This window comes from Natator depressus, chromosome 2 (assembly GCF_965152275.1).
Source record: "Natator depressus isolate rNatDep1 chromosome 2, rNatDep2.hap1, whole genome shotgun sequence".
In the NCBI taxonomy this organism is placed as follows: Eukaryota; Metazoa; Chordata; order Testudines; family Cheloniidae; genus Natator; species Natator depressus.
The window spans coordinates 38,859,004-38,882,094 of NC_134235.1; the positions used below are offsets into that span (position 1 = coordinate 38,859,004).

At 40.4% G+C, this 23,091-nt stretch overlaps 1 protein-coding gene across 1 annotated transcript in view; it reads right to left on the bottom strand.

Moving 5' to 3' along the window:
- Positions 1-23,091, bottom strand: part of VPS13B (vacuolar protein sorting 13 homolog B) — a 913,989-nt gene that overhangs the window by 578,601 nt on the left and 312,297 nt on the right. The window contains exons 18-19 of the mRNA XM_074944046.1: positions 3,255-3,389; positions 2,203-2,376 (exon numbers count right to left, since the gene is read on the bottom strand). Of these exons, the coding sequence (XP_074800147.1) occupies positions 2,203-2,376; positions 3,255-3,389 (309 nt within the window). The remainder of the gene's footprint in view (positions 1-2,202; positions 2,377-3,254; positions 3,390-23,091) is intronic.

Sequence of the window (23,091 nt, forward strand, 5' to 3'; positions counted from 1 at the left end):
CAATTTTATAGATTCATGGATTCCAAGGCCAGTATGGACTATTGTGATCATCTATTCTGACCTCTCGTATAACGCAAGCCACAGAACTTCTCCAAAATATTTCCTAGAGCATATCTTTTAGAAAAACACGCAATCCTGATTTTAAAATTGCCAGTGATGGACTATCCATCTCAATGCTTGGTAAAGAGTTCCAATTGTTAATTACCCTCATAGTTAAAATGTTGTCTTATTGCCATCTGAATTAGTCTAGCTTCAACTTCGAGCCATTGGACTGTTATCCCTTTCTCTGCTAGATTGAATAGCCCATTATCAAACATTTGTTCCTCATGTAAGTACTTATAAACTGTGATCAAGTCACCCCTTAATCTTCTCTTTGTTAAACTAAACAGATTGAACTCCTTGAGTCTATTGCTGCAAAGCATGTTTTCTAATCCTTCAGTGATTCTTGTGGCTCTTCTCTGAAACTCTCCCATTTGCTAAGAAAAACTAGCTACTTGATTTATGGCATTTTAAACTCACACATCTGTTAATTATTCACCTACATGATACTTACTGTAACTCCTTATTAGGACTTATTTTGTTGCTGCCTCACTTTAACTGGCCTCTCAGTGTCCATGTACATAAATCTGGCCCTATATTTGTTTTTTGCTTTTAATTCTCTCAAACATGCTCTTCCAAAAATCAATTAAATTTGTTTTTAAAATCTCAAATATTAAATGGAACTACTTTCAAGGTAATCTAAAATATATTTAAACACTCTAAATAATAATAATTATAATTTATATAGTGATGGTAGGTATATACAGTCCTTTAAAATGAGTCATATGATCTAGTCAAACATGAGATCCTTGAACTGAGACACTTATGAAGAAAAGACAGAAAAGGTACAAAACGATACAAATGTTATGAACAAGTGCCATGAACAGTTAGTGGTGTGCAGTGATTGAAGTTAGAAGACTGCTGAGGAATAGGTAGATGTTCAGAAGCTTTTCCAAGGAAGGAAAAGGGGATGTTTGAAAGTTAATGGCTCCAAGCACTTGTTCATTGCACTACTTGAACTACCTAACATAATCATCATAAAAATCCTGCTATAAATATTTGAAACCTGACTGGGCAGAGCTTTAATACACAGACAATTTAGTGAAGACAAAACAGAAAACAAAACAAAAAAAAAAAAGCAGAAAACAGACTACATACAGCACACATAGGACAAGATATTCAAAGGGATCCTAATGTAGCCTCCATGTGTACTTTGTGCTCTCAGAAGTTTATTTTTGTTTTGCAGTGCTTTGTGCGAAGTTAATTTTATGGTTTCCCTGGTACAATCAGTATATTTGTCAGCTTCCTATATTCTTTAAAACAGTGTCAAGGGTTAGAATATCATTTTAAAAATAGGAAAATGTGATGACTACATCAGCACATATTAGCAGGGGGATGTAAGACCAAATACAGTACCTGAAACGTCTTTTATATAATTGTTTTTAACTAACTGGATTTCAAATTTACAAAGTCCATTTAAACAGACCACCAGTGGCCAATGTTTTGTTTAAATACCACAGAATTCATGAGAATGCCACATGAATGCTCATACCTACACAGGCATTACCAAATCTTCCAAACCAGCAACTTCCTTCAACTCCTATACAAGCTATTCAGAAACTCTAAACTTGCTTACCATTTAAATCCACAGCACTGTAGCAAGATAGATGAGGCTAAATGTATGGTTTCCAAACTGTTTCCAAAGTTGTCACTTTTTACTATGCGGATTAACAAATTTTTAATGGCAATTATTTATGCTACAGATTTACATGAGCCATTTTGAATCCAGTGTCAACTGAGGAACTAACTTGTTGCTTTTGTATATGAAACCCTAGTTAGATAAGAAACTGGAATAAAATTAACATCTACAACGTGGATTTTGTCAAACTAAAAAAAAAAAAAAAGTAGGCAGAAGACAGTATATAATTTTTTCAAAAAGCAAACAAAGTCAATTAGGCATGCACTATCTAAGATAATATATATTACAATGGTGTGTTTTGTTTTTAAGTTTCAGAGTGAACTAGAGTGAAGTTATAATATGTGCAGTATGTGGAACAGAAACTCTGGGCATTTGGCACATTTTATATCAAATCCCCCTTTCGAAAAATACATTGGATATGAAAATGTAATGTGATACCAGCTTAACAAGAGTTTTGCACTTACCAGAATTATGGCAGTAGTCCATATACTGTGGAGTCTGGATTGTAAAGGCTACCATATCTGGAGCTAAGAGAGATTCTGGCTTTCTACTTTCATTGAGCCATTTGCTGCTGTGTAGGTCTCTGGTGTCAGAAGGGCCTTGAATTAAAGGAATCAGCTTCTCTTTTCCACCATCACCTAAATAAAGATTAAACTCTTTACACCTTTTCTTACAAGATAATTCAACACTAACTTTCACTAGCCTCAGCAGGATAGCTATTAAATACATAAGTACAGAACAAAGTGACAAAATACAAAGAATGAACAGCATTCATAAACTTGTTAGTAGTAAACAACTTCCTTGTAATGTTATTTTGCAAATGTTTTTATATGCAGAAGAATTTAAATTAAAATTTAATTTAAAATAATGTTCCCAGATAAACCAATCAAGTCTCATTAAATAATTTGTAAATTACTATCTCCTGACTAATAAAACAGTCACTTATCTCAACAATCACCTGGGAATTCCTAAATCACATTTAATTATAATTACTATGTTGAAAAAGCTCTAAACACTGACTACATATGGTATTTGTATGGGTTGAAAATTTTTACTGTATATACATCTCTTCACTAGAAGCAGTAAAGAGTCATTACATCACAAAACCTCTGAAAAACTCCACAACTGAAAATTTTACTTGTGTCTTTTTTGAAAACGATGAGACAGATTTTAAAAAAATCATAATATACATTCATAATTAGTGAGGCAAAACACAAATGTACTGTATCATTTGAAAATCCAGGTTTTCATATCAATTTTCTTCAATGTTGTTAGACTCTGCTTTTTTAGTTCAAAATCCAACAGGTTTTAATTTTATCTATTTGTCATCAAAATTGAATTTACTATAGTCATGGTGTATCATCTTGGCACAATTAAAAAAAAGAGAATACAAAAAAACCCTCTCTGATTCATAGGAACAATGAGTAAATTCTTGTTTCAGTAACTCTCCTTGTAAAAAGCAAGGCCAATTCTCCTATACAGGCAATAAAGTTTTACATGGTCCAGCTGCACATACCTGGGGCTTTGGCACAAATTTTTATTGATCCCACGGTCCCAGAGGCACATTTGACCAATGATGTGCTGCAGTACTTCAATTCAACATTCTGGACTGAGCCCTCAAGAGTTGGCATGGGATTCTTAGATTTCACACCTAATAAAAGAAAACTGCAAATGTACTAGCCTGTTGAATTTAAATATTTTTATATTGCTTCACCAAGGTATTTAAACTTAATTATACTTTAATTATCCACGTTAGATGTTCTTATAGCATTTTTGTTGCTATTCATAGCTGACTTTGTGAAGTGAGAGAATATTGTTATATACTTTTATACATATACATATAATAATGCACAAAATATTTATTTGTTCTTATTTTTATACACATATGGCAACTTACAACTTTTAGAATAAATATGTATATACACAAATCCATACAATTTTGTTTAATTTTATAACTGAGCCATGACACTTCAACTGCTCTCTATCAACATTTTTGTTATAATCCTTTAATTTGAAGATCTCAAATGACTAAATTTTCAGATGACACTTAGAAAACAGGGTTTCATTCAGTAGCAACATCAAAACATTAAATACGTGCAGCTGAGTAGCACAGCAGGTTAGTGCACTTGCCATTTCACTACGGAAACCAGAGTTCAAACCTTGCCTTAGGTCACACGTTAAATACGTATGGTGGTCTCTTCTTAGCTCCCATTTGTGCACACAGAAAGCTAAGACACAGTTTGGAACAAATCAGTGCTATTGGCAATCTCTTCTGAAGAGACGCCTAGAACTGTAACAGCAGGGGATATTGCAGGTCAGGTCTTAGGTACATTGGCAGAGTTCTATGGGGAAGCTGACACAACACCACCCACCCACACCGGCTCAAGTCAGCTCTATTATTCCATAGACTTTCACCATCAGAAAAACTACATTTACTTACAAATTATAAAAAAATTAGTTTGACACTTGTAAAGAGCATGAGGCGGGGGAGAAATTGAAGTTACGATTTTATAAATGAATATTTCCCTACACAGAACTGATACTGAATTCAAAAATTAGATTTGGCAAGCATTTTGTTCATTATGCAAGCATTAGCCTAATTATGGGGATCATTTCTATGCATAGCTCACACAGTATTTCTGCCAGAATCCATATTTATACAAAGAAACTATTATGATCCATCAGGAAAAATATTTCCAAAAAAAAAAAAAAAGGCACTTTTATATTTTCATGATAGATGGACACAGTAGGGCAACTGGATAAATATATATTTTAAGTCCCCTAAATACTTAACCAATTATATTTTCTTGCATTGGCTCTCAAAGACACTTGCATTAAAGATTACTCTTTTGATTATTTTAAGTAAACAGGAAAAAAAACATACCCAGCACTTAATTTACAAAATGACAATAGTCAGAAAATTCAAAATTAAATCTGAAACTCTGTGCTCAGTACATTTCATTGTCTAAATATTAGAGCACATTCAGTCAGACTTGTATAAATCACTTGCTGCTCAGAGTCCTTTGCAACATACCTGTACCATGGAATAAACTAAAAATTAAATTACACAAGTAATCCCTCTACAGTCAATTAACACAATCACGTGAATGGTAACAGTGAATTCCAAATGAACCTATTAGGGCTTTCACACAACGACAACTCATGTAAGGGTTGCAGTATTGGGGAAAACTTTGGGAGTATTATTTAAATTAGGAGCTATGGGGAAAAGTGGAGAGTACCAAAGTACCTTATTTCAGAGTGGTAGCCGTGTTAGTCTATATCAGCAAAAAAAAACCGAGGAGTACTTGTGGCACCTTAGAGACTAACAAATTTATTTGGGCATAAGCTTTCGTGGGCTAGAACCCACTTCATCAGATGCATGGAGTGGAAAATACAGTAGCAGGTATAAATACACAGCACATGAAAAGATGGGAGTTGCCATATCCAGTGGAAGGTCAGTCTAACGAGACAATTCAATTAACAGTAGTATACCAAGGGAGGAAAAATCACTTTTGTAGTGGTAACGAGAGTGGCCCATTTCAAACAGTTGACAAGAAGGTGTGAGTAACAATAGGGGAGTATTAGTATGGGGGAAATTAGGTTTTGTAATGACCTAACCACTCCCAGTCTTTATTCAGGCCTAATTTGATGGTGTCCAGTTTGCAAATTAATTCCAGTGCAGTTTCACATTGGAGTCTGTTTTTTTGTTGAAGAATTGCCACTTTTAGGTCTGTTATTGAGTGACCAGGGAGACTGAAGTGTTCTCCTACTGGTTTTTGAATGTTCTGATGTCAGATTTGTGTCCATTTATTCTTTCGCGTAGTCCTTTATGTAAAGCAATTAAATTTGCTAAGGACAGCTTATGTACAAATGAAGTTAAGAATCACAGAATCATAGACTTTAAGGTCAGAAGGGACCATTATGATATAATATAGGTATAGATATATAGAGAGATATAGAGAGAGAGCAAAAATTATAATAATCACAGAATAAACTGTAGTAGGTCAAATAATTAGTACTTCTAGTCAAGTAGACACCAATACATGATATGAATATAGAAATTGCTTTTGTGATAAATAGGGTAGCTCCATTTTATGGACATCCACAGCCAGATAGCTACAAAACCCCTGTTAGTAGCTGTTCTCTACTTGCTTTACCTGTAAAGGGTTAAAAAAGCCCATAGGTAAAAGGAAGGGAGTGGGCACCCGACCAAAAGAGCCAATAGGAGGGCTAGAACATTTTAAAATTGGGGAAAAACTTTCCCTTTCTCTGTCTGTCTGTTGTTCTCCAAAGAGAGGAGACAGAGAGCAGCAATGCTGTAAGAAGCTTTAAACCAGGTATGAAAAATCATCAAATCATACCTTGAACCTACTTATCTGAAAACCCAGATATGTAAGTAGATCAGGGAATGTGTAGGAAGACGTGATTAGGTTTATCTCTTTTATTTCTGTATGGCTTGTGGACTCCTCTGTGCTAACCCCAGGTGCTTTTGTTTTGCTTGTAACCTTTAAGCTGGACCTCAAGAAAACCATTCTTGATTCTTTATTATTATATTTGCTCTTTTTAAATTTAGCAATAGCCTAAGTTCCAGGTGTATTTTCTTTCTTTTTGTTTTTAATAAAATTTACCTTTTTTAAGAACAGGATTGTGTGTGTGTGTGTGTGTGTGTGTGTGTGTGTGTGTGTTCTAAGAGGTTTGTGCATATGTGGTTTAATAGCTGGTGGCAACAGCTGATTTCCTTTGTTTTCTTCCTCAGCTCTTCCCTGGTGGGGGCTGGGGAAAGGGCTTGAGGGTACCCCACAGGAAGGAATTCCCAAGTGCTCCTTCCTGGATTCTCAAAAGGGTGTGTGTGTTTTTTGCACTTGGGTAGTGGCAGCATCTACCCATCCAAGATCAGAGAGAAGCTGTAACCTTGGGAGTTTAATGCCAGTCTGGAGTGGCCAGTATTAATTTTTAGAATCCTTACGGGCCACATCTTCTGCACTCAAAGTGCCAGAGTGGGAAATCAGCCTTGACAGCTATCTATCTATCTTAGGTACTTATGTGGCTCCCACTGTAGTATCTAAGTGCCTCACAACCTTGTAACATGCATCCCACAAGACCTTTGTGAGGTAGGGAAGTACTCATATTTCCATTTTAAAGATGGTGAATTGGGGCATAGAGAGACTGAGTGACTTATCCAATATTATATAGGAAGCCTGGGGAAGAGCCAATAACTTAAACTAGGTCCCCCAAGTCCCAAACAATCACCCTAGCCACTGGACCACCCTTCCTCTGCAATATTAGATCAAATTAGTGGTCCATCTGGTCCAGTACCAAACTCTTCAGAGAAAAGTTCAAGAAAACCTATAGCAGACAATGATGACACCATCCCTGTCACAATCTGGCCCCATCCTGCTCTCTGGACGGACCCCAGTCTGTTGTGACTGAATCCAACCACTAAGCCCCATGTGCTTCTAAATCGTTTTGGGTCTGGATAATGACTGATCACTGATCCTGGCTCTGGGTCTCCCTAGCTCTGGGTTTTTCCCAGAGGCAGATCCTGTGTCTGACACCCTTCTTGGGCAGTGGGACCCCAATCTAGCCACCAAGACCACAGAACCAGTGCCAAAAGCTTCCCAAGTGCCCAGATGCTTGGACCTATTCCCCCACCCCTACCCCCAGGAGTCTGTCTGGCTGTGGGAGCTCTGGTTTCTTAGTGCCACAGTCACTGGGTGAGCCATGCCTTACACACCTTTTAGTCCGATGAGTGCCAGGTCTGGCTTTCTACACCTCACTCTGAATTGAACCCCATGGTTTAACCACTCTTAGATTGGATCTCTGGGCTGCAGCCCCCTGTTTACCAACCATGTTAATCTGACAGGTCTGGCACCTGTAAACCTTCGTTCTCCAGGCACTTGTGGCAGCAGTTGATTACAGTAACTCAAAAACAGCATCACTAAATAAAAGTAGCATTTAATTGCCAAAGGAAACATAGCATTTAGGAAAATGGATTAACACAACAAAAAGTCCTATATGCCCATTTCCTTACCTAAACTTAACATTTGGGTTGGGAGACCCACCCCGTTTGCTACAGTGCCTGTGTCTCTCTTTGTCTGTGAGTATCAGGCCAAGTCTACACTTACAGCAGAGTACAGGCACTACACATGTAGGCAGGCTCTTTCCACACTTGTCACAGTGATGTTCAGCTACACACCTCAGGGAAAGGCTCTGGTAGCTCCCCACTGCCAGAGCCTTTCACTATGGTGAAGAAAAGCTTTGGTTGGGGGTGGCAGTGGGATGGTACACTGCTAACAATAGCAATGTTGACATGGGAGGCACTGCTTGGGCACGTAGAGAGCTGTCTCAGGTATACACCCTAGGGGTTCAAGCATGTAGGGCACTCTTGTGTAGTTTACTCACCTAAGCAGTGTCTTACTGTCTACACTACTATTTATACCCATGCTAGTTGCATGTGTAGTGTCTGTACTCTACACATCGCTGTAAGTGTATACTAGCCTCAGTCAGTTTGGGTGTCCGCCTCAGACTGATAACAACCAACTCCCTCATCCTTGTTCCTGAGGCTAGCATCTTTCAGGTTTAGGATCCCTTTGATCCTAGATTTTAGTCTGGGAAGAATACATGTTACCTGACTAGCTAGAGCTAGTCAGGAGTTATCTTGAAATCAGAAGCTTCTCATATTTTTTCCCCAGTGGCCTTATCTTTGTCATTGTCTAGTCTTTCCTGATAGTTTCACCTTCAGCAGCCTCCTTTGATTTAACGCTTTGCAGTCAGGCAGGTTAATATCAAACTGATAACCAGAAGACATATGATATTTATAAAAAATATTCTACAGCTCCCACATTCTCCACACCTTGATACTTCCTTCAGGGAGAAAATGACAATAAAGCAATAACACAAGCTTAGCAGAAGAATTTCTTAACCACAAACACTTTTTAAAAGCACAAGAGTTACAAATCCATAGAAAACAACAAACAATCCTGATAGCAATCCCCATGGTCTGATCTCACCTCATCTGAGAGGCCTGGTTCTAATCAGCATCCTTAGGTAAGGCATAGTGTCTCTTGTCTTTGCTTCTTTCCACTCTGTAACCTTTATAGCCCACTCTCCTCTAGAATACGGACTAAAACCCAGAATTCTTAAATCCCCAAATGTCTCTGCCATCTAGCAAATACCTGTGAAACCCACTTTGACCGTGTGTATCCTAACTGCCTAGTGTCTGGTCCACAAAGAGAGAGCCTACTACATATAACAGTTACTTGGTCAGCTCAAGTGGTAAAGGTCTGCATTGTAGGTCTAAAGGTTCCAAGCTTCTTGATGACCAATGTGAGCCAGTAATTTCTATTTTTTCAGGTTTTTTTTTAACATTAAAAAACCTTACATTAAAAGAACTATAAGCAGTGGTGAGCTGGAGCCGGTTCCCACCGGTTCGCTAGAACCGGTTGTTAAATTTAGAAGCCCTTTTAGAACCTTTGTTCCACGAGGGACAACCGGTTCTAAAAGGGCTTCTAAATTTAACCGGCCAAAAGTGGCGCCTTAAGCGCCAACTCCATGGGTGCTCCAGGGCTGGAGCACCCAAGGGGAAAATTTGGTAGGTGCAGAGCACCCACCAGCAGCTCCCCACCCCGCCCCCGGCCCCAGCTCACCTCACCTCTGCATCCTCCCTTGAACGCGCCACCCCGCCCTGCTTCTCTGCCCTCCGCAGGCTTCCCGCGAGTCAGCTGTTTGTGCTGGAAGCTGGGGCGGGCTGAGAAGCAGGCAGCGGCTTCGCACTCAGGCCCAGGGAGGCGGAGGTGAGCTGGGGCGGGGGGCGCGAGGAGGGCCACCCGCGCCGCAGCAGGTAACCCCGGCAGGGGGGGCACGCAGGGGAACCGCTCCCCGCCCCAGCTCGCCTCCGCCACCCTCGGCCTGAGTGTGAAGCCGCTGCTGCCTGCTTCTCAGCCCTCCCAGGCTTCCCGCCGAACAGCTGATTCGCGGGAAGCCCGGGGAGGGGGCGGAGAAGCAGAGTGGGGCGTTGCGTTCAGGGGAGGAGGCGGAGAAGAAGAGCAGAAGTGATCTGGGGCTGGGCGCAGGGTGGGGAGCTGCCGGTGGGTGCGCTGCACCCATCAAATTTTCCCTGTGGGTGCTCTAGCCCCGGAGCACCCAGGGAGTCCAAGCCTAAGGCACCACTTTTGATGTGATCAGTGGGGGGAGTGGCCGCTTCCCCTGCTCCACCCCTAGGTATGCTCCTCTGCCCCTAGGAGCCAGAGGAAGCTACCGGATGCTTCCTGGGAGCTGCCCCAGGTAAGCACGACCGGGACTCCCCACCTCGCCCCCCAGCAGGTCCCTCTGGCTCTTGGGGGGGTGGCACCCACTACGGTGGCCCACAAGACCCTCCTGCCCAGTTCTGGGGGCAGTCAGGGGACAGGGGTGGATGGGGCAGGAGTCCTGGCGGGGAGGGGGGGCCCATCAAGGAACGCGGGGGTTGGATAGGGCAGGAGTCCCGGGGGGCGGAGGTGGGCAACAACCCCCTCATGGGGTGAGGAGGGAAACAGTTAAGTTTTTGGCAGCTCATCACTGACTATAAGGTTGCAAAGTCAAACACTCAAAAGTTAGGAATACTAGGATTCAGGTTGCCTGTGCAACCTTAATCTAGCCCTCTTATGCATAAACAGTCTTTAATTACACAATCTCATATTTTTTCCACAGAACACCTGGCATTTCCTAATTTTAGTGCTTGACTTTGCAACCGTAATGTTCGAGTGTAATGTATTTGTACATGCTTGTACACAATTATGTACACCCACGCACAAACGCAAATAATTTAGCACTGTAAATAATTCTATCAAATTTAACTATAGATATATTCATTTCATTACCAATGTCTAATGCTTTTTAAAAAGTTAGCAAGCGTTCCATTGTTTTTGTTTTATACGAAACAATCAAAAGAAGGTCTGATCAGTTTTGGGCCTTTATAATTCTGAGTCCTTCAGAAAAATAATCCTAGCACTTGCAAATGTCATGACATGTATTTCTTCAAATGACCTTTTATGTCCTTTTCTGGATGTTTTTAATCTCAGTTATATATTTCTGAAGATAAGGCACAGAAAAAGATAGACACCATACTCCAACTCACATTGATTTGTTCAATAGTCAAGAGGCTAAATTCATTTCTGTAACATCACTCAAACTCAGTTACACTAGGGATGACTCTGGTATGTTATATTTTCTACCATCACTTTCTAACCTTTTTTAATGCTTCTAAATCATTTTTTCAAAATATGCTGTGCAGTGGGCAGCTGTCCTCACTGACCTATCCAAAATAAACTCTACTGGTCAAATCCTGCTTCTTTTTCTCATGTGACAAGCCTTATTAATATCATTCCTTCTTGCCAAGGATTTCTTTTTTTAAGTTATTATTTCCCAATCTATTAAACCACTTCTTCCAATGATAATATACTGTGTTTGTAAAATCAAAGTCCTTATAGCTGTAGTAGAAATCTTTGTGATATGCCTTGTTTCCCCTCAATAAAAATATATTTAAAACATTAGGTAATAGAGGTTGGGAAGTAGCATATAGAAAAAGATTATAAAAATATGCTCCAAATAATATTTGTGAAGAGGTAACATCTGCACATCAAAATACTAATTCATAGTCACTAACTCACAAATATATAAACACTACCAGTGTTTTAACTGGACTAGTGATGGTGAACTCAATGTTAAGAATTCAAAGAGGTAACCATATCTACTACTGTGTACTAATAATGGCCAAATTCAATTTCCCCAAACCAAACTGCTGGAAAAGCACATTTGGAGAAAATTCCTTAATATCAAAATAATTGTTTTGTATAATGGCTTATTCTGGAGCATACAAGAATAGGAGGCTACTGGTGATTTAGTTTTCAATTACACACAGGTTTTGGTTCAGGAAGTAAGTGTGGTTGAGCCACTAATTAACATTTTCTACAAAATAACTGTGGCATTCTTGCCAGAGAGATCATACTTAGAGGTATGAGACATAAATTTCAAGAAGGGTGTTTTAAAAATGAGAACGTTAGATGAAACGGCTTGAAAGGCAAGTTAAAATGCACATATCTAAGAAGTTCAGCTACTAAACTAAATATGTATCACTAAAACACCTGATATACTGAACAGCTAAAGGGTGGTATGTATGGTGTCCATCTTTAAAGAAGAAGTTAAGGTTAATTCAGTGAACTATAACACCAATAAGCGCAAACCTGAAAGAAAACACTGAGCATTCAAAGTAGCCAAAAATAACTTCCCTCAACTTAGACAGCACTGGGCAAGTTCAGGTGATTGATGACAAGATGCAAAACCTCTAAGTCACCAGTTTAGCTCAGCTTGGTAATAAAAAAAACAAAATTGTTTGCATTGCTCCTCAAGACACTCAGTTTGCTCCTCCTTCATCCTCATTTTCCTTGGTCTTTTTGCCAAAGAAAATCAGTCCCTCCTCCTCAGCATCTTGTTCTCCCTTAGTTTCTATGGCTGTGTTTTGTTTCTCTAAGACTCTTTCACCGTGTCCTTTGGCAGTTCCTCCTGCCCCCCCTGAGAATTCTTTGAGTCTCTGCCAGTGTCCCTCAAAGGAAAAACCATACACATCATTCCCAGGTGACCTCACCTGCTCATAACTAGCAGCTGTATGCAGATATTTCAGGCTGTATATATCTAACACACTCTCTCTCTCACACACACACACACAATTTTTCATTAACCAAAAAGGCAGTTTTGGGGAGGAGGGCAGGATGTGATGCCATCATATGCCAAATACTTCCTGTGTCTTACACATGACATTCACCCACCTTGTCTCTCTAAACGGAAGTTGGTAAAAGAAAAGATATTACCTCACCCACCTTGTCTCTCATATGCTGGGACCAACAAAGCTACAACTACACTGCACATGACATTTTAATGGCTAGTATCAACCAAACAATGCTCTGTAAGATTTGAGAAATATTTCAGTGTACGTCTGAAGAAAAAACACAAATTTTGAAACCATTGCAAAAGCAATATTGCCAACACTACAAAAGTTTGATGTTTCCTACCCATTGTATGTTTAGGTTTATTCAAGACTATGCTGCATACATGAGCAAATGCTGGGAGCAAAGTCTGAAACCTCTTCTGCTTAAACTTGTAAACTTGTGCATCAAGCTAATTTCCTGCTTAAACTTGTTTGGGGACATTCGGATATAGAACTTTAGTCACAACTTATTTTGTTCTACCTCGTTTAAAAAAGGGGGGGGGGAAATAAAAGATATCATTTATAAACTATGCGTGTAAGGAAAACCAAATACAAGCCTCAAATCAGATCTTTTTACATAGTACAACACTGAATGCATTAAAAACTGGGTAATATCTCAGTCTCAAAATGTAATTGTAAATGGGAAATCATAATGAAGTGTGTGTATTTCTACTGGAGTCCCACAGGAATTGGTTCTTGACCCTATTCTGTTTAACAATTTTATTAATCACCTGGAGAAAGCATAATATCATCACTAATAAAATTTGAAGATGACAAAACATTTGTGGGGGGTCAGGGGAGCAGTAAATAATGAAGACAGGTTACTAACAGAGTGATTTGAACCTCTTGGTAGACAGAGCACAGCAAACAGCATGTGTTTTAAAAAGGACAAATGTGAAGGTACACACTGAGGAGCAACGAATGGAGGCCATACGTACAAGATGGGAGAGCTCTTTCCTGGGAAGCAATGGCTCTGAAAAAGACTTGTGGGTTGTGACTCTGGCAGACCAGATGCCTACTCTTGCCAAGGCTTTAGACTTCAACTAAACAGTGACAAATTCACTGCTGGAAACCAGTCTGTTTCACCTGTGTGTTAGTATTGTTAAGATGAGTATTGGACTTATAACAATGTGTTTAGACTTTATGAAATGTTTGTGAATTGCTGCACGCATTAATCTCACTTATATCTTTAACACAAGCTATAAGGTAGTATTTATGTTTTTGCTTTGTAACTGTAAAAAATGTTTGCTCTGAAACTGTGAACCCAGATGGAGGAATCTTCTCCTGCCCATCAAGAAGGGCATTGTGCGACATCACAATACAAAGATTTTGCTAACTACCCCTTACGCCCATGGAGAGGCTACATGCGAAAGGGTTCGTCACATCAGCCTGAATTCTGGAAGGACGAAACAAAATTAGCTGACAAGAAAAAAAATTGTCAGTCATCTCCTTTGCAGTTTGAACTTTCACAGGGCTGGATACATGAAACAGAAATCCCTGGGTCAACCTGGGTTAGCCCTAAAAGACATTCAGAGCTGACAGATCACTACAACTCTGTCACCTTTTGGAACAGTAAAATGTGACTCATTTGTGTATATAGGCTTCCTGCTTTAACCTTGTAGTAACTCTCTCATTTCTTTTCTTAGTAAATCTTTAGATAGCTTACTATAGGATTGGCTACTAGTGTTGTCTTTGGTATGAGATCTAACGTATAAATTGACCTGGGGTAAGTGGTTGATCTCTTGGGACTGGGAGCAACCTCAATATTTTGTGATCTTTAGTGTACAGCAACCATCTAACACTAAGTCCAGTTTGCCTGGATGGCAAGATAGACTGGAAGTCTCAAGGGGACAGACTCTGATTCCATGATAAAACTGTTATAGTGCTTTAGGAGTTCACACTTGTTACTGGGTTGGTGAAATTTAACTATAGAACATATAGCCAGTTTGGGGTCTCTGCTCTGCTTCTTGGTAGTCTGCCCTGAGTTTGGCATTCACGGTTCTGAGCCATTCCAGACAGCGTGACAGGGGTCATGATGGATAATTAGCTGCACACAAGCTTCTAGTGCAATGCTATGGCCCAAAGAGCTAATGCAATCTTTGGATTCATAAACGGGAATCTCCAGGAGCAGGGAAATTATTTTACCTCAGTATACGGCACTGGTACAACCACTACTAGACTATTATGTCCAGTTCTGATGTCCACATTTCAGTAAGGATGCAAATTGGAGAGTGTTGAGAGAAAAGCCATGCGAATGATTAAAGGATATACATACAGTATAGTGATAGACTCAAGGAACATATCTATTTAGCTTGACAAAAAGAAGGTTATGATGCAACTTGATCACAGTTTATAAGTACCTACATCGGTAACAAATATTTGATAATGAACTCTTCAAGCTAGCAGACACAGATATACCAAGATCCAATGGCTGGAAGTTGAGGTAGATAAATTCAGACTGGAAATAAGGCATACATTTTTAACAGTGAGGATAATTAATCACTTGAACAACTTACCAGTGGTTACAGCGGATTCTCCATCACTGGCAATTTTTAAATCAAGATTGGATTTTTTCTAAAATATATGCACTAGTTCAAACAGGAATTAATTCAGGGAAGTTCTATGACCTGTATTATATAGGAAGTCAGACTAGATAATCACACTGGTTCCTTCTGGCCTTGAAGTCTATGTAGCAGCATTACCTCCCTTGGTGTTAATCACAAGGTAGAATACTTGGTATCTCCTGTTTTCCACTACACATAACATTTGTGTGAGTACATCGCCTTTTTCAAAGGAAACAGTGCTGCTTGTACCAAAGCTGCAACTTTGTCCTCAAATGTGCCATTAAGGTGGTAGTACAATATGCCAGTTATATACAGGGTTGTCCTTTGATCCTTGGAATTTTTGCATGTAAACTACAGGAAAAAAATGTGAGGAGAAAATATGTTGCTCTCTAGAACTCTATGTTCCAACAGAATTGCTCTGAGATTCACTTCACTCCATTGTTCAACATCAACAAATTCAATGAAAGTAAGAGAGAGCAATCATGCTCATGTTTTTTTTCCCATCACAGCGGACAAATTTCTTTACCTAATTTCTTTCTTACCTCAGCAATATGGCAACCCTAGACTATAGGGAGATAGTCAGTATACATAACTACTGAGATGAAGTGTGATCCAAGCAGATTTTACATTTGCTTCAGGTAAGAATGCAGAGATAGATTATCCTTTTCTGGTTGTATTCCTTTGTAGAAGATACCTGCTTTTCTGTGGAGCAGATTTCAGCAAAATCAAACTCTTCTCTCAGTATGTCATGTGTAAGCTTTTCTGTTTTAGATGAACTGGAATATTTCACATAGTGTAAAACATGCCACCACCAGATACATGAAATGTTGTTCTTCTATATTACAGAACTGGAAAACTGGCTGAAAGATTTCCCAAAGCTGTGCCTTGATATTTTACACTCCCTATATGGTACAATAACTCACTTTAATGTTCATTCTATTAGTCTCCAGAAGTGCACAGAGCTGTTTTTTTCCAGGGATATGTACAGGAAGGTCTCAAGGAGACATGTTACTTAGAGCTCCTGGGGAACACAGCAACTGTGTTACCCCTTAGAATGGTGTAGCAAGGTTTCCATTGGTAAGGCAGCATTATTCATTGGGGCCAAGGCCTGGCCTCCTCACATTCCTTCTGTGTACTCCTTAAATTTGAAGGAGTACAAAGGTTGCAACCTCCTCGTTCCATATGTCATCAGCAGGACAAGCCACAATCTGGTACTTTATGGCTCAATTAAAGACTTCAATCACCGAGGCTGTCAATCTGGTACTTATTGTGAGCCCTAACTTAACCTAAGAATTTTTTCTTTGTTTAATATCTATACCTGAATTGGTGATCTTAGCAATCTTTATATACATTACCAATGCACTGGTAAAGTAATGAGTTTGCAGTTATTCGTGAAAAAATCAGGAGGGTAGTTTTGAACTGAATTGTAGGATATACAGGAAATCAGTGAAGGGAATGAAAGATAAAGGTGATATATTACTACTACTTAGGGCAAGAAAGTCTCAACTAAGTATCTGAAGGCCCATTAAATTTAAAGAGTAATATTTAGGAAAACCATAAAAGAGGGAAATGCAAAATATGAGATAGGAAATGAGTAAGACATGATTAAAATGTTCAGAAGTGGCCCCAAATGGATTCTAGCAATGTTTTTGAGGTGACTTTAAAGAGAGGACTTCAGTATTTAAAGCATTCTATAGCAGGACATGATGGTATGGCCAGGACACAAAATGAAAACTGGCACACAAACATCAGAATGATTAAGAGCTGGGTGAAAAGAGACAGATCTATGAATGAGAGCAAGTAGGGTTTACCCAAATGAAAGAACATTTAGGGACTAATACAATGTCCATTGAAGTCAACAGAAATATTCCCGCGGTCTTAATGAACATTAGATCAGGCCCTTACATCTCAATCCAGTAATGCATATAAGCACATGCTTAACTCTAAACACAAAACTTCAGTAAGACTACTCATTTGCTTGAAATTCAGTACATGCTTACCTGTTTTGTTGAATTGTGGTTTTAGCAAGGTTATTTTGTACTTTGTTAGAGAGGTGAAAACACCTTGCTGAGTTGGAGACAGAGCTCCTTTCCCTCCTTCCCACAGAGGTGACAGCAGCAGTGGGAACCAAATGCAGCCAACCCCACATGCCACCAGCCCCACTGGAAATAGCTGAGGCGCCAGAGCACCCATAAAGGGGACTTGTCCTGCTGCAACAGTAGGGTCACAGCAGCAGTAGGGGAGCTTGACCACCCTTAAAGGGTTCAGGATCCCCACTTCTCTGGCTGTTCTTTCCTTCCCTTCACCAGTGGGGACATGGCAGCATGGTAGGGACCATTGTTCATTTCAAAAATATAAGAAAAAATTAGAGAGATTTTCTAAAATTTGAAAATGAGGCTGTGATACTCTCCAAGTCACTTCCTCTATCTCAAGAACAGCCACCAGGAACTAGGCTCCCAAAAGGCTCTTCTCTTATGGGGAAGGAGCCATTAGCCTCATTCCTGCTCCTTCAGCCTTTGCTACCTTCTTCTAACCAGGAGGACACTTTTACAGCTGTAACTCACACACTGTTCAATAGTAAGAACTATTTAGCTTCCTCTCGCACCTCTCTTCCAAAGCAGATAAAGGCAGCAGAGGCACCATGACCACAGACAGCTTATTTCAAGGAGACATCTGATGCCATTTACATCCCCCTTTTCTTAGACTCAACCTACTTAGTATTATTGTTGCTATTATTATCATTTTTGTTGTAATGCCACCATGCTTCCAACACACCCACCACTACCCGAGAAACAGACTGGTCCAACTCCAAACATTCCCAGGACGTACCATGCCCAAAGTATCCAATAGACAGGTCTTACCCACAGCATTTGTCGAAACAGAAAAACTTCCCTCCACTCAGAGCATCCCATGACTATTTCAGCTATTACAGACCAAATTGGAAGAAATGTCCAAGGAAACAGCAGAGCAGAAATGAGAAACAGGATACCAAATATTTACTACCTGTGCACTGCACAGGACCATCACACAGGCACAGTCCTGAAGAAGGTATCCCAAAACTACCTAAGCTAAAATTGATGCTGATCAATGTAAGAGCCATCACCAACAAACAGAAAAATATGTAACCTCATCAGCAATCAAGCACTGAATATAACTTCATCACAGAGACCTGGCTACATGACACAGCGACCCCTATGCTATCCCACATCATGCCTCCTGGCTACTCAGTCCATCACAGACCTAGAGAGAACAAGAAGAGAGGTGGCATTGCATTCATCTTCTCTTCAAACATCAGATTGAAAAGAAGTGGCTCAGGTAAGCCAAATTAATTCTAAATAATTTATCTAACAATAGAAACCAGAGCCAAACCTAACAGATTCTATGCTCATTTATAGATCACCAAAGACTAAAGAGTTCATAAAGGAGCTCACTGACACCTTCTTGGAGAAATATGTCAGTCTTATCTCCTGGGAAATTTCAACATGCATGCTGCCAAGTCCACAGGTGAAGAATCTCCTCACTTGTCTCCATAGGACTTTCACAAGCCACCTCTGGTTCAGCCCCACATCGCCAGTCACACCTTGGACCTGGTCTTCAGATTAGATATTAATATCGAGAACATCACAACCCAGCCACTGTTTTTGACAGACTATTACCTATTTAAGGCTTTCCCAGCTCCCAATTGACAAGAAAGTCACATGACCCTGATTCAAACACAAAGACTCAGACAATCAAATTTCAAAGCATGCTGAAGCAGAACAACATTCCAAAACAGGACAAGATGTCAATGATCTGGTGAATAATTATCATCATACTCTAGCCTCAGCCATGAACACTCTGGCTCCCATACAGTTCATTCCTTCCCTTCACCCACATATATCTCCTTGATTTTCTGATACTCTGCACCAGCTGAGACAGAGAAGTTGGAAACTCAAGCACCTATGGCGAAAAATGAAAGCTGAAACAAACAGGCTGGAGAATGTCAAAGATTATACTGAAGTCGTATTACAGGCCAAGAAAAACTTTCTATCAACCTCCACTGAATATGCCATATCCCACTCTAAGTAGCTATCCAAGGTGGTAAACCACTTCATCAGTCCTGAGTGTCTATAGCCCATAACAGAAACCAGCACAAAGCACTGCAAAGTATTACTTCACTGAAAAGATCATGTGCATTTGGGAAGGTTTCTCAAACAGCATGGATCCACTCCATCAACCCAGGCAGCAAACAGCTTGCCTGCATTCCTAGATTTCAGTACATTCACTCACGAAGAAGGATTGGACACCCTAAAAGGAGTCGCAACCCAAGATACGTGAATCCGACCCATGCCCTTCCTGGTTGGTAGAAAAGAGTCACCAGCAACTTGTGTTACTTGTGGCAAATACTAATGTCTCATTCAGGGAAAGAGTATTCCCTTTCTCCTTCAAATATGCAATAGTGCAACTGGCAATGAAGAAATCAACCCTGAACATATGATTCTAGCCAATGACTGCTCAGTATTAAACCTTCCATTCCTAAGCAAGCTCAAACAAAAGCTAGCTACAAGCTCATCTAATTGCCAGGACATGGACATGGGATGAAAACAACTTTTGTGGCATTGATGGATGCTCTCTTGCTGTAAATGGACAGAGGAAAGACTTTCATTCTCATCCTCATGTCCTACCTAAGAGAAGCAATAGGGGCCCAGGCAACTGTGGTGAAAATGGCTTAAGTCCCTCCTAAAGAGAGACACCCAATGAGCAGCGATGGGAAACGGAACCTCTACCACCAAACAGCTCATTTGTGGAGTCCCACTAGATCAATTCTCTCTCCGGACCTATCAACACCTACGTTCAGCCAATAGGTAAATTGGTAGGATGACACAGACTGAAGAGCCAGCAGTATACAGCTCTACCTACCACAAATGACCATACCATTACCACCAAGATAGTCCAGTAACTGGAAGAGCTGATTGAAGCTGAACCTGAACAAGACAGAGGTGCTGCTGGGGAAAAAGAGGAAAGCTCTTTGAAGGGTATGCAGCCAAGGTACACAACCATTATTGATCAGTTCTCTATGTAGTTTAGGAATGATCCTGGGTCCCTGGGTCACATAGCAGCATCCACAAATAATGATCTCAGCCACCTCCTGAGCTAGAAGACTCCATCCGACCCTGGAAGATGATGACTGGGCCTCAATTATATACACCTTCATCACCTCTCAGCTGGACTACAGCGATCCAATATACATGGGCAGGAAGCCAGTCATCCTTACAAAACTCCAGTTGGTAAAGAACACTACAGCATATCTCCTCAACAACACAAGGTACCGTAAGCACACAAAACCTGGCCTTCACTATCTATGGCTTCCCACAGAATATAGACTCAAGTTCAAGGCCTCAATCCTTATCTTCAAGTTGCTCCATGGCCTGGCCTCAGAATATCTAAACAATCATCTTTAAACTCTGGGATGAAGACTGTGTTTGACAACTCCGCTGCTCAGGCACAATGGAATTACCATAAAGAGAGTGCTAGTCTATGCAAGAGGCAATGTTTCTTGGGACTGGCCCAAGACAGCTGACTGAACTCCTACAGGAGCCCATCACAAACTTCACCACCTTCTGCGCCTACTGCATGGCACATTTTTTCGACCCTGCCTTCTCACACACACATATAGCAGCACGTACCTTTAAAAAACAAAAACAAAACAAAACACGACACAGCAATCACAATTCTCCCCCAGGGAAGAGGATGAAAGAAAATGAACTACATGTCACAGATCTTGGAGCTTGTCTAAACTACCTCTTAAGTCGATGTAAGCTATGTCACTCAGGGATGTGAAAAAACCACCCCCCTGAGCAATATAACTTACATTGACTTAAAGAGGTGTCTTCACTATGCTATGTCAGCGGTAGACGCTCTCCCACCGACATAGCTTCCGCCTCTCATTGAGGTGGAGTAATACGTCGACAGGAGAGTGCTCTCCCATTGACATAGCGCGACATCAGCGCAGCTGCATCGATGCAGCAACGCCGATGTAGTGCAGTAGCGAAGACAAGCCCTAGGTCATACTGCTCAATCCACTGCTGGAATTTGCTCAGATACTACAGTGATAAGGACAGTGTAAGAACCTGAATAGAATAGAATAAGAGCAGTGGAGAGCAGTAGTTAACTAATGACTAAGACCAAAATTAAGGTGAGCAAATTTGCAATGAAATGGAAAGTAGCAACTATTTTGAGCATGACAGGGAAAGAGCCAGAGAAGATCGAGAGAGAAGGGATGATAGCTGATCTTATGAGGAAAAAAAAAGGCTGGAAGTGGATTCAGAGTTGCAAACATATAAAGAATAGAAACAGACAGCTGCCCTGAAGATAACAAGAGGATCAGATATATTTTCAATCTCCTAAAGCAGCAGTTCTCAAACTGTGGGTCAATATCCTAAAATGGGGTCGCCAGGGCTAGCATTAGACTTGCTGAGGCCCAGGGCCAAAGCCCAAGCCCCGGGGCCCAGGGACGAAGCCAAAGTTTAAGCCCCACTGCCTGGGGCCAAAGCCCAAGGGCTTCAGCTCTGGGTGACGAACCTTGGGTTTTGGCTTTGGTCCCCCTCCCCAGGGTGGTGGGGCTCACGCAGGCTCAGGCTTCAAGTCCCCCACTCCTGGAGTCGTGTAGTCTTTTTTGTTGTCAAAAGGGGGTCACGGTGCAGTGAAGTTTGAGAACCCCTGTTCTAAAGGAAGGACAAAGCAAATCTTACTACTTAAAATAATAATCTGGAACAAGGATAATGAGTCACTAGTTTCCTCAGTGATGCATGACAGGAAACTATGTCTCTGAACTCTAGGAAGAGAATGGACAGACAGTGGACTTCCTAGGTTTTTTTTATAGAAGTCCAAGAAGCACTTTCTTCTCTCCATATGCCAGCAGACAGAATTGAGTTTACTGAAGTTATTTGTGTGCCACATTATGTGGGAGAAGGGGAACTGGTAGAAACTCAGATGAGAGCAAAGTGATCCAGAATCAAGAAATGGACAGTGTAATAGATATGAACTGACAATAGACTAATGAAACATGGTCATTAATAAAATCAAGGATCAAGAGAAAAGACTCACTAAGAAAACTGAGTGCTACAGGAGATGCAAAGGATAAGGGTCGGGGAGAGGAGATACAAACTAATACAGAAATGTTGACTAGTGGCAGGATCAGAAAAAGTAAGGGAGAGGTATTAAAGGTGTATAGAGGTTAATGGTGTGAAAATGTAAAAGATCATTACTATCTTACCTTTATGAGGTAAAGGAAGCTAGAAGCAAGGTATCAGAGCAGCTGTCACCAGAGATATTGATAGTTAAGTGACTATTACAGTAGAAAAGGTCTATAGTCATCATGAAACCAGAGAAACTATGGCTGTAGAGCTGTTAAGTCAAGAACTTCCATGCTGAAGATGATGTAAGAACAGTAGTGATGTATTTGAAGTGTTAGTGTACACTGAGACGAAAACAAATCCAAATTTGCCAGTAACAGGCTTGCCTTTTGTAAGTCTAGAAACAGAACTGTTCAAAATGAATGAAATGGGAAAAGATACTTCAAGAAAAATGAAGAGGTCAGAGCATGAATTCTGAGTCTCAGGCAAAGACATCAATTAGTCATCAAGGTGCTCGTGTAAGAATAGGCTGGACATTAAAAACAGCGGGTATAGTGGCAGAATAAGTGGAGGTGGTGGGGACCCAATGGGAAGCATCAATAGGGATATACACTACACAGTGCTGTGGCAATGCAGGTTGCTGTTGAAAACAGTCACTAGATGGGAAATGGGACAGGTGGAAGAACAACAGTGATTGGGGTAGGAGCCTGAGGGAATGAAAAGGTAACAAGTGGTATGGATTACATGTGAAAAGGTTGAGCAGTTATTTACCAACATTATTTAAAAGTAGCCATTGTTCTCTCTTGGGAACTACTGGCTGTTTAAACAAGAAAACAAAACAAAAAACCAAATAATACCTGAATCTGAACCTTCACTCCTAACCTTCTGTAGCCAGGGAGGCCACAATTTCACCACATCAAAAGATGTCTTTTA